The sequence below is a fragment of the Gossypium hirsutum genome, chromosome A08 (genome assembly GCF_007990345.1).
Source record: "Gossypium hirsutum isolate 1008001.06 chromosome A08, Gossypium_hirsutum_v2.1, whole genome shotgun sequence".
Lineage (NCBI taxonomy): Eukaryota > Viridiplantae > Streptophyta > Magnoliopsida > Malvales > Malvaceae > Gossypium > Gossypium hirsutum.
This window is the reverse complement of record NC_053431.1, coordinates 112,237,745-112,250,571: the sequence shown is the minus strand read 5'-3', so window position 1 is coordinate 112,250,571 and position 12,827 is coordinate 112,237,745. Positions and strand designations below refer to the sequence as shown.

The window sequence follows — 12,827 nt, the reverse complement described above, 5'->3', positions numbered from 1 at the left end:
TAAATATTTTTATTTTAAAAAATTTAAATAGTTTATTTTTTATAATTTTTATTTTTTAAAATAATTTTTTTTTGAAAATATAATCGGCTAGACTTAAATAAATAAAGAAGTCAAATACAAAAGTTCAGGCCTATGACACTCTAGACTTCCTATCCCATAATTGGCCTATTTCTTTAGCCATTAGTTTCAAAAATAATTAAAATAATTCTAATAAAACCTGCCTATTAATTGAAAAACAAATAAAAAGGAAGCTTGTTGAAATTAAACTAGCCGATTTCCTTCTTGTCCTTCCACATCACTGTCTTCTCTATGCTTGTCCATAGTTTATCCATATACCATTTTCAGCTATCTGTTTTATTTCATTAACCCCAAACAAATCTCAATCTGGGTTGTTCCTCTATTTTCTCTCCGGTTGGGAATGGTGTTGAGTCAGATCCGGCCTTCTCTGGTACGTTTCCTCATTCTTTCTCAAAGACTCCTTTGCCAGGTTGTGAGCATAGGCATTCTCTGTTCTTTTAATAAACTGGAATTTTATTTCTTGAAACCTGTTCATACTGCTATAAATGTCTCTGATTATTGTACCGATGATTGATTTATCCGAGTTCTTTGACTGGCATTTTTTGATAACTGTTTGAGAATATCCCATAACCGTTACTGAGGGAAGTTTTAGCGAGATCCCTAATTGAACAGCCTGTAAGCCTGCATACGCCTCTGCAACAAACGGAGATGAAACCTTCCAGTTGATCATTGACTTAAATGCAAGGAGTTCCCCCGTCTGACGCCAAACCACTAATCCCGATGCTGATCTGTGGTTTCTGTTATCGAGTGCAGTGTCAAACTGAATCGTTGCCCTGGTGTTTACATCTATAGTGTTGCTTCTATACCCCGTTGGAGAGGTGAGTTTCTTTTCTTCTAATCCTTCAATCTCAGCCATATATCTTCGAATATTCTGTAAAATCTCATCTTCTGACTCTAACTTCCTTTCGTGTACAAGCTTATTTCGTGAACTCCATATAATCCACAAGCCACAGCAGAGCAAGCGACACTGTTGAATAGCAGTATTTTGAAAGATCCAGGTGATCCATTCCCAGATATTTTGAACTATTCTGTCTACCCATGAGACCTCTAACTTCCTCCAAATCACTACTGTAACAGGGCAATTCAAAAAGACATGCCCACTGTCTTCTTCTCCATTCCCGCAACGAGGGAATAAAGCACTATTGATCACTCGCTTATGTTTTAGATTTACAAAATTCGGGATATAGTTCCATGTAATTCTCTAAATTGCAATCAGTATTTTTTAGGGTAGTCTTAGATTCCAAAGTTTTTTGTACAAATTCTTTGAGTCGGCCTGTAAATAATAATAACTGGGATCCATGCTAGCTTCTTGTAATAGTTTGTAGGCGCTTCTGACAGTGAATTCTCCGGTCGATTCTCCCTTCCACATTTGAATGTCGTTATGAGGAATTTTCGCAAGAGGAATTTGCATGATTTGCATGATAATATCTGTCTTCCACATTCTGGTATTTGGATCAATTAATTCTGAAACTAACTTGTACTCTTCACTTCTGTTTCTACTATTCCACTCTTCAGGTTCCTTGCCTGGTAGCCAACGTTCCTCCCAGATCGAGATCCCGTCACCCTTTCCAACCCTCCAACACAGTCCATTATTTAACAATCCCTTAGCAGCCTACACACTCGTCCAGGTAAGAAAAGGTATATTCCCTAACTGAGTGCTGTTGAAGTCTGTATTTGGATAGTATTTAGCCTTGAACACTCTAACCACTAATGAATTCAGGTAATTAATAAGGCGCCACCCCCATTTGGCTAATAATGCGATATTGAACTGACTCGTGTTTCGAAAACCAAGACCCCCATTTTCTTTTAAAATGCAAAGATTTTTCCATGCACACTAATGTATTCCTCGTTTTCCATGCCCCTTTTGCCACCAAAATTGAGCTATAATGCTTTCCATTTCTGAACATAAAGACTTAGGTAATAAGAAACACGACATAAAGTAAGTTGGTATATTGAAGGACTGATTTAATAAACACTTCTTTCCCGCCCTGAGACAAAAACCTGGTGCTCCAATTGTCAATACGTTTCTTAAATCTATCTTTTAGGCCCTGAAAAGATTATTTTTTCCTTCTTCCAACTGTGTTGGGTAACCCCAAATACCTCTCCGGATTTTCTGAACTACGCACCCCCAAAATGTTTACCACCTCTCGTTTATCTTCATCATTTGTATTACTGCTAGAAAAGACAGTGGACTTATTAAAGTTAACACATTGGCCCGAGCATCTCCTATATTCCCCCAAAATTTCCTTTAAAAAATTAGCTTCTCTACTTGTTGCTTGACCAAATAAGATACAATCATCAGCAAACAGTAAATGTGATACCTGTGGTCCGTTCCTACTAGCTTTAGCGCCTTTCACTAGTCCTTCCCTGCATACTAATCTCATTAAACATGACAGCCCTTCCCCACAAATGAGAAAAAGAAACGGGCTAAGTGGATCTCCCTGACGAAGTCCCCTTGTTGGTTGAAAGCTTTCTCCTATGTATTCGTTTACAACTACTGAGTAGGAGACCGTTGTCAAACATTTCATCAAAATTCTGATCACTCTCATATCAAACCCCATTCGTGCCATCATTTTTTTTATAAAATTTCACTCAACCCTGTCATATGCTTTACTCATGTCCAACTTGACTGCCATAAGACCTTTTTTCCCATTTCTCTTTTGTTTAAGAGTATGAAGAATTTCATATGCAAGTAGAATATTGTCTGAGTTCAATCTGCCTGGTACAAACGTACTTTAGGCCCTATCAATGCATTTTTTGATAACTCCTCTATGCCTATTTGCAATCGTTTTTGCTGTAATTTTATAAAGCACATTGCACAGACTGATAGGACGGAAATCCATCATAGTAGTATGATTATCAATTTTAGGGATAAAATTTATTTGAGTCGCATTAATTTGTTGAAAATCCATACCTTCATTTAGAATTTGTAAACAGAATTTGGTGACGTCCTCCCTAATGATGTGCCAGCAATTTTGGTAAAATAGTGCCGGGAAGCCATCTTCACCTGGTGTTTTGGTAGGACCCATTGTAAAAAGCGCCTCTCTAAACTCCTCTGCCGTATAAGGCCTCAAAAGATCTTGGTTTTCCTCCTCAGATGCATTTCTCAATACTTGATAACAAATGGTCAAGATTTTCTCGTCCATCTGTTGCAGATAAATTTTGAAAATAAGATCGCGCAATTCCCTCCATTTCTTTTATAATCTCCGTTGTTCCTCCTCCTTTATCGTTAAGTTTGTGTATGACGTTTTTTCTTTTACGCTGCGTCGCTTGGTTATGAAAAAATACAGTATTCTTATCCCCAAATTTCAACCAATTTATCCGAGCTCACTGTTCCCAGTAACGTTCATCCTTCTCAATCTCAAAGTTCAATTGAATTTTACAATCAATCAATTCTGCCATGTTAATATCATCTCTCTCATCCCCTGCAAGTTCTGATAGTCTAACTGTGAGCATATCCTTTCTCCTTCTATCAAATTGAGTTTTGACTTTTTTTAAGATATCTAGCTTTTGTAATAGGCTTCTAGAAGATGACTCCCATAAATTTTTGACTTCTTTATTAAAAGACTCTTCCATTATCCACCATGCTTCAAACTTGAATGCTTTAGTATTTATCCCCTTTTCAACCCTCCTAGTAGTAATTAAGAGAGGACAATGATCCGAAAAAGAGTGAGGCATATGTTGAATAATGACCTCCGGAAACAAACTCATCCATACATCATTAACAACTCCACGATCAAGTCATTCCCGAATATTTGTTTCGGGCAGATTTCCTCTCTCCCACGTAAACCAATTCCCAGAAAAGCCCACATCCAAAAGTTCACAATCCACTAAAACAATACGAAAATTCTCCATTTTTCGTTCATCACAAGGTAGCCCTCCTTTTTTTTTATGGCTGTACATTATCTCATTAAAGTCTCCACAAACGAACCAAGGCCTCCCATCATCATTGTGTAAATTCCTCAACACATTCCAAGATTCACTCATGTCTTGAGCATAGGGAGATCCATAGAATCCAGTGAGTCTCCATTTTCCCTTTACCTCCTTATCCTCAACCACCACATCAATGTGTCTCTTAGAAAAACTCCTAAGCTCAATGCAAATATCATTCCTCCATGCTAAACATAGACCACCTCTAGTATTAATTGGATCAACTTCAATCCCATTCATATAACCACATCTATGACAAATTCTTTCCATGTTATTTTTACACACCTTAGTTTCCATAAAGAAAACCACTTGGGGATTATGTATCTTCAGTGAATGCCGAAGTCTGCGAATCGCCCGTGGACTTCCTAATCCACGGACATTCCAACTCAATATTTTCATTGCGCCCGGTCGGCATGCCTCTTGGCAGCCACCGATAATAAATAATTACCTTCCAATACTCGTCTATTTCTGTTCATTGAATTATTGATCTCATCCTCATTCTCCCCTCTAGCTCTCTTTTGCCCTTCCTCCCCAATTAAAATTCCATCTTCCTGATCATGCTCCATATCAGCAGGAGCTGGATTAATCGTCGATTTAACTCTCTCTTGCCCCACATAAGCCGGTTTTCCTCTCAGGCTTAGTCCCAGTATTGGGTCAATAGGTCACCAAAATCCTTGCGTGTGTTTCGCAGCCCATTTGTCGTTCCTTTGAATGCGTCTGTCTGCACTATTAACTCCAAAATTATCATCATTGTCTTCTCGCAGCCATATACTTTTCATTGCTAAAGCCCTTCTAGATTGAGCTCTCAACGATAAGTTCCACCCCATATCAGCAACTTCCATACCTGCTTCCATTTTTGCTTCACAAAAAGCATCACTATGACCCAAACGACTACAAAAAAAGCAAAAAAAAAAGTCTTAATGGATCCTCCCCCAGTTGTAATTTGTATAGCAGCAGTAAGTGATTATTAAATGTCCATGGTGATCCATTTAATACTCTCTCCAAATCCATAGCATGAAAAAATTGGAACAAGAATCTTCTATCTCCCAGATCCCGAATCTGGACAACCTGAACCGGATGCCATAAATTTGCCAACCGAATGCCATAAATTTGCCATAGTACTTTTCATTGCAGGATAATGAAAACACTTGCTATTAAGAAACAACCCACTAACCTGAAAAACCCCTCTTCTCCCTGTGTGCGCTGCTCTGTTTGTACTTGAAGAACTGCTTCTTCTTCTTCATCTAGTGTTAATCTGCTAATTCCATCTCCATGTTTGTTGGACGGAGACCTGATCCTGATTGTACCCGTGCTTTACTATGGAAAAAGTTGTTTGAAAGTGACCCGCCGGCAAGGACAAATTATGCTAAAAAAATAAAAACCTAAAATGCATGCCAATAGGCAGACGTTTTCGTGCTAGGGTAGCAGACCAACTTTTTTATTAAAAATAATTTTTTTTAAATATATAATTTTTAAAATTTTAGAATTTTATTTAAAATATGAAAATTAATTTTTAAAAATTATTAAAAAAATATATACTTTTAAAGGGTAAATACCAAATTGACAAAAAATTGTACAAATAATATTTATTTTGGACGAAAAAAATTAAATGAGCTTAGACTCCCACGTAATGCAAATAGTAATTTAACATTTGAACTCCATTTTGCATAAATTTTAATCCAAATAATAATATCTCCCATTTCGACTAAAACTTTATATGTATATGTATATATCAAAAATATTCATTGTAAGTGCAAATAATAATATCTATTTTATATAAAATAAATAAATGAGTTTAGACTCCCAAATGGTGCAAATAATAATTTAAAGCTTGAATTCTATATGGAATTGTTGTACTTCTATTTCCTAGCCTCTAATATCTATTCATAACACCTATACCAACTGTACGCACTAAGGACTCACTACATGCTTTTTAGTGTAAGAATTCTTTTCTAAACATTTATATCCCATTTTAATCCATCTTAAGTTACTCAATACGTTGTTTCATTATTTAGATTTGTAATTTCATGCATCATTTACTGTGTATAATTTATAGGCTTAAATATATCCAAGGTCCTTACACTCTTTTGAAATTTAAAGTTTAGTTATTATACTTTTAATTTTAAGATATTGAGTCCTTATACTTTTTTTTATTTAAAAATCTTGATTCTTCCATCTTTTTCTACCATTAAAGTTAATTATTTCAAAGGTAAAATAATTTTTTTAGCCTTCAACATTTACATTTTTTGTCAATTTGGTCTTCACCCTTTAAAAGTTATAAAATTTTTAATAAGTTTTAAAAATTAATTCTTCCTATTTTAAGTAAAAATAAAATAAAATTTTAAAAATAACATTTAAAAAAAACAAGTTTTTAGAAATAAAATTATAAAAAATAAACTTTTTAAAATAAAAATAGAAAATAGTTTTAAAAATATTTTTTTAAAAAACTTAAATTTCTAACATGACAAGCCATCAGGAACCCAGATCAGCATGTCGGCTGCCAATTTGAAATTATAAGGATTCTATGCCTCTGTCTGACACAACTATTATCTCGTAGTAATCCCAAATTGTTATTCATCATGCTAATTTGGGGTTCCTATGCATAGTCCATATTATTTCAATAACCAAAAAACTTTTTATATTTTTATGATAAAAAATTCTTTTTCATATTATTCGGAAAAAAACACTGAAAAACTATTATATAGTTAAAAAAAAAGAACCAAATTAGAAATAAAAACGTAAAAGCATCAAAATCACGGAAGTATATATTCAACAAAAAATGGTAGCAGCACATCAAGGGCTAAGGAAAGTGCAAGTAACATCACTGCCAAGAACAACAATAACATATTTCCGATCACCCTATGTTGTTGTTCAAAAAAACATTGAAAAAAAAATTTAACCATCAATGTTTACATATTGGGTTAACGTAGTATTAATTTTTAAAAATCTAAAATTTAATATTTACATATTATTTAAATTTATCTCCTTTTTTACATAAATACATAATTCAACACACAGTGTAAATTAGAAATAAAAAATATTTTTGTAATACAGTTTCTTGATGAGACGTGTTAAAGGATAATTAGGTGCCATGCACACCAACACATTACCCCTCTAGGTTTGACACATAACCTCAGAGGTATCTCTGAAGGGGCCTCTTTGCGAGTAGGCAAGCTGGGAGGTGAGGTTGGAAAGTGGCGAACTGGCCAACCGACAAACAAGGAAATGATGAACAACGGATCAACTACATGGTGAATTGGCAATCTAGGGAAGGTGGCAAGTTGTAAGGGAGTGGCGAGTCGTGACCATCAAGCGAACCGATGAATGGCGAGCTGTGGCCATTAGACATGTAGGGGATGGCAAGCTATTCAAGTTTCTAAGTTGGGTCGTAAGACACGTAGTGGTAACACTCTCTTATACCTAGTACGGAGTTAGATCAAGAAAACCAAAAAGTATCGGATTAGTAGATTCTCGTATACAAACAAATGTCGAGGTAAGTTCGTGTAACTAAGTTGTGTGTATTTATATGTTTAAATTATATGTTATATACGTAAAATTGTATAATTTTCGTATATGTGAAAGTAGTTAAATATCCGAAAATGCCTGATAAATGCTAAGTTCCATTTGAACAAATGAAAATCGAAGGATACAAGTTTCTTGTATTGGTTGTAGTCCTCATATGTTGCGGACACACCATAGCTCGAAAGAGCATCCTGTTATAAGCTCTCTCGAGCTTCCCATTATATGGTTCTTGCGAGCATCCCGATCGGTATTGATCTTGCATGTGTTGCGATATACCATAGCTCTTTGTGAGTGTCCTGTTATATGATCGGTATTGATCATACATGTATTGCAGACATACTGCAGCTCTTTATAAGCGTCCCGATATAGGCTCTTTGTGAGCTTCCTAATTTGGCTCGGTTGAAGTTCTTGTTATATGGCTATCCGGGGCTTCTTGATAATATCTCTTCGGAGTTATCCTGTTAAGTTCACATGAACTTTTTGTTTTAAACTCTTATGAGTTTCCTGTTATTAAGCCCGGATAAGCTTCATGTTACATGGCTCACACAAGCTTCCTGTTATATAACTTGAGAGAGTGTTTCCTGATTATGTGCTCTAATGAGTACCCCTGAATATGAATTGACGGATTACAGTTTTGTACACTTTAAGTGTACTACATGAGTATCTATTAATGTTCCAAATAAATTCAACGGGCAAAGTTCTGACATGGATAAACTGAACTTAAGATGATTTATGATAGAAATGTATATGGAAATATGAAAATATGATAAGAAAAGTATATATGTATGAAAGTTATTACATGATGAGCTCATTCATGTTTCTTGGCAATTGTGTGAATTATAATGACTAACATGTTTGATGAAGTTGGGTGTTTAGGCTATTAGCCAAACTTGTTTGATGAAGTTGGGTGTTTAGGCTATTATCCAAACTTATTTGATGCATTTTGCATGTTTATTTTAATGGAAATGAATGGTGAGTTAAATTTCTAATTATACGAACTTACTAAGCATTATATGCTTACTCTATTTATTTTCCTCTGTTTTATAGTGCTCGGAAGCTCATAAAGGTTGGAAGTCGGTTGGAACATTATCACACTATCCTTCAGCTTATTTTGGTATAAATAGCAAACTTATTTTGGTATAATGGCATGTATAGGCTAAATTGCCCAATGATGGCATGTATATGGTTGGTTTAATTAGCCATTGGAATGGCTAGTGATGGTATATTTGATGTTTGTGTAGGAGATTATATCATGCTTAATATATATGTGCTTGGTATGATAGGTTGAATTTTGATAAACTTATATGATTATACAAATAGGTAAGTTTGAACACTTAAATACATGTGATGATATATCATGTATAAGATTGATTTTGGCTTGGTTTTAATTTCTTGAATTGGTTGGTGAATATATTTAAGTGTTGTTGTAGGTTGAAAGCAAACTTGGGTGTGAAAAGTGTAATAGATTAATTTTCAATGGTGTCAGAAACAGTGATTCGAGATCACTAAATCCGATGAGTGAGTTTGAAAATTTAAATAAATTAACATTTATAAGTCAAGTATGGTATTAGAAATATTTTTGAATTAGTGAATTTTGAGAATCAAAAAGAATTTATTAGGTAAATTGGGTCAAAAACGAGGTATCAAGACCTTGAATTCATAAAACGAAGTGTCATTGAGTTAGTATTGAAGTTTCGTTAGAAAATTTTAACGTTTTAATAGCTAATTAATTAAAAAGGACTAAATTGTAAAAGGAGCAAAAAATTGCTGAAGTGATTAAATAGCTTAAATGTTAAGAAGGAAGAACCTAATAGGCAATTAAACCCCTATTATAAGGCTAGACGGCATGTGTGTACAAGAAATAACAAAACCTAGTGTGAATAAGGGGCAAAATTAGAAATAACATAAAAATTAATAGTTAAAAAGGATGTAATTGAAAAATCTAGACATTTCTTCTTCACAAACTTCAGCAAAACACCATAAGAGGTCTAAAATAAGCTGGTTTTTTCATATTTTCACTTTATTTGAGTCAATTCTTGCTCCTTTCTTAAAATTTTTATTTTTTATGGCTATTACAATTAGGTCCAACTATCTAATTCATTAGTTTTTTATTTTATGGGTGATTTTTAAAGTTACCATGAATGAGTGATGGAATTTTATGATGAATTATTATGGATTTGAAACTTTAATTTTATTATATGATGATTTTATCAAGTGAATTTAATAGAAATTGATTTTTATGACTTAATTGTGAAAAAGCTGTGAATTAGGGTTTGACGTTGAAATTCTAAATATCAAAGGATGTGTAGTAGTCTAAAATAATTATACAAAGTGTTAATTAAGAAAAATTAGCTTAATTGATGGGTTAATTTATTAGGGATTAAATTATAAAAACCGTAAAATTTGGGATAAAAGTGTAATTTAAAAAATTGAGGGGCATAAAATGTGAAGTCAACTGGAATTAAATTTGATGCTAATGAATGGAAAAACTTATATCATAGATCAAGAACCCGAAGACAAACATGGGAAAGAGAAAATTTCAGATTAGCCCCTAATTCCTACAAATTCTACAAATTGGCTCAGGTAAGTTCATATGGTTAAATTTTGTGATTTATTGTTAAATTAGAGATTATATAATGTATTATTTTATATCTTTGCTATGGAATTATTACTATTGTGATAAAATGAAAATCGAAGCAAAAATTCAAATTGAGTAGAACGCTGGATTGAGTACGATTATTCTGTGACCAATGATGAATTGGCGAATAAGACCATGGTTGGATCATGGCATAGTGTGAATGTAAGACCATAGCTGGGCTATGGCATTTCAGTGAAAATACCATAACTGGGTTATGGCATTGTGAATGTAAAACTATGGTCAGACCATGGTAATATATGTGTAAACATGTAAGACCGTAGCTTGGCTATGGCATCGTGATAAAGTGCAAGACCATGGCTGGGCCATGGTGTGATATCCCGAATTACGGCCTAATCGGAATAGTGGTTTCAAGACCACAAATCTGAGATAAAAATAATTATTTTATAATTATTTCGAGGTCTATGATATGATTGCATGATTGTGTGAAAATTTCGTGGCGAAATTCTATGCATAAAGTGCTTAAGTTGAAATTAGAGACTAAATCGAATAATTTGCAAAACTTGCATTCTAGAAGTTTTTAGTATGAAATTGCTTTGGAATATTAATGAGGATGTCTTAAATAGCAATTTGACCAATTTCTAAGTTTATTGACAAAAATTGGACATGGATGGAATTTTTGAAAGTTTAGTAAGGAAGGGCATTTTGGTCATTTGGATATTAAATGAAATAAAATGGGAAAAATAACACAAAAATGATCATCTTCTCAATAAGTTCTGCCAAATTGTGCTCTCCACCATAACTAGGGTTTCAACACTTTTAAGCCTTGATTATAAGTGTTTTCTATGCCCGTTTTTAATGATTTTTATGTTTGTGAAATCCCGGTAGCTCGATTTAGCTTATGCTAGCAATAATTCAACCTAGGGTTCATATTTGGAAAAGTACCCATAGGTGAAATTTGTATATTTTGGTGTTTTATGATAGAATATGAGGTTTTAAATTATGCTAGACAACTTGTGCTACTCAGTTTTAAGTGAAAACGGGTATGGGGGCGTTACACATGGCAACATATGTGTAAGACCATAGTTGGAATATGGCATTAAGCAAACAATGTACTCAAATCCGTAAGACGTTCTCTAATTGGACAAGAAACGGTAAGTGTAATATAAATTAAAGTGATAAGATTAAATCAAGTGAAATCATCATTTGAGATTATGAATGGCAGGGAATATTAATAAAATGCTTTGTTTATGATCTAATTATAAATGGTTTGGTAAGATTTATATTTTAAACCTATGAACTTACTAAGCTTCTATAAGCTTACCTTTGTGTGTTTAATGTTCTTGTAGATTAACGTGTATTGGAGGATCGAATCAACACATCGACTCACACTATCCAGATTACTCCGGTAGATTTTGTTATACATTTTTTGTTTATATGGCATGTATAGGTTTGGTTTGATAATGAAGTAGTTTGAATTGGGATTATGAGACTTAGATGTGTTTGTAAGTATTAGATATTGATGTGTATTGGATGATATAACATATTTTATACATATTTTGGCCTGAATTGGTTGCTTGGTTGGATTTTATTAGTATGTGAAAGTATTGTGTGCAGGTTGTTTGTGAAAAAGGTGAGAAAAGTAGTCTTGAAATGGCCAATTTTTGTCCACACAGGTAGACGCACAAGCTTGTGTCATGACCGTGTATAACACACGGCCTGGCACATGGGCATGTGATCAGGCCGTGTGTCCCCAACAACTTAAATTTGAGAAACAGAATGCTCAGGTTTGAGCACACGGGCAAAGACACGAGCATATGTCTCTGCCGTGTGTGTCACACGGCCTAGAACACGGGTGTGTGTCTTGGCCGTGTGAAAACTGCACCTTAATGTTTTGCAAGTCAGAGAGTTACACAGGTTGGAGACACAGTCTTGTGACCTGTGTCACTTGGTCGTGTGAGTCACATGGCCTACCCACATGGGCGTGTGACCCCTGTACATAAGAAAAATTTTTAAATTTCAAGAAAATATTCCTATGTTCTCGGTTTAATCCCGACTTGATCCTAACATTCATTTTGGGCCTCGAGGGTCCATCTTATGGGCATTATGGATAATATTGGAAAATGGATAGTAATTGATATGAATTATTTGTAAATGTTTTGAAAACTCTGGTAATGCTCTGTAACACTGTTCCGGCGACGGATATGGGTTAGGGGTGTTACAAAAAGTGGCCTTAAAAAGGGCCTATTTTCGTCCACATGGGTAGACAAACGAGCGTGTGTCTCAACTGTGTGTAACATACAGCCATGCGCATGGGCATGTGGTTTGGCCGTGTGTCCCCTACATCTTAAAGTTTGAGAAACAGAATGCTTCGAATTGCTCACACGGGCGTGTGTCTCAACCGTGTGTGTCGCACGGCCTAGCACAAGGGCGTGTGGTTGGCCGTGTGACCCAAGTCTGAGAATTACACAGGTACGGACACGGGTTGGGACACGGCTGTGTGCCTCACATCGAATGCCCACACGGCCTGGGGCACGGGAGTGTCACTTGGCCGTGTGAGCCATACGGGCCTGTGTTCCTTGCATTTAAGAAAAATTTTCTGAGTTTCCGATTTAGTCCTGACTTGTTTCTAATGCATAAATTGGGCCTCGAGGGTCCATTTAAGGGACAATATGATTGGATTCGGATATGAGTTAATTAT

General features: G+C 34.8%; 1 protein-coding gene and 1 long non-coding RNA gene across 2 annotated transcripts; one reads left to right on the top strand and one right to left on the bottom strand.

Moving 5' to 3' along the window:
* Nucleotides 1-397: 397 nt before the first annotated feature.
* LOC121204613 (uncharacterized) lies at nucleotides 398-1,051 on the bottom strand. Its single transcript, XM_041074802.1, has 2 exons — nucleotides 974-1,051; nucleotides 398-935 (listed from the first exon to the last, which is right to left on the bottom strand). Exon 2 carries the CDS (start codon nucleotides 932-934, stop codon nucleotides 398-400), a length of 537 nt encoding a protein of 178 aa, XP_040930736.1. The 5' UTR covers nucleotide 935; nucleotides 974-1,051.
* LOC107918480 (uncharacterized) lies at nucleotides 709-1,503 on the top strand. The gene is made up of 2 exons (XR_001690116.2): nucleotides 709-896; nucleotides 995-1,503. It is a non-coding gene; the product is annotated as an uncharacterized lncRNA (long non-coding RNA).
* The last annotated feature ends 11,324 nt before the right edge of the window (nucleotides 1,504-12,827 follow it).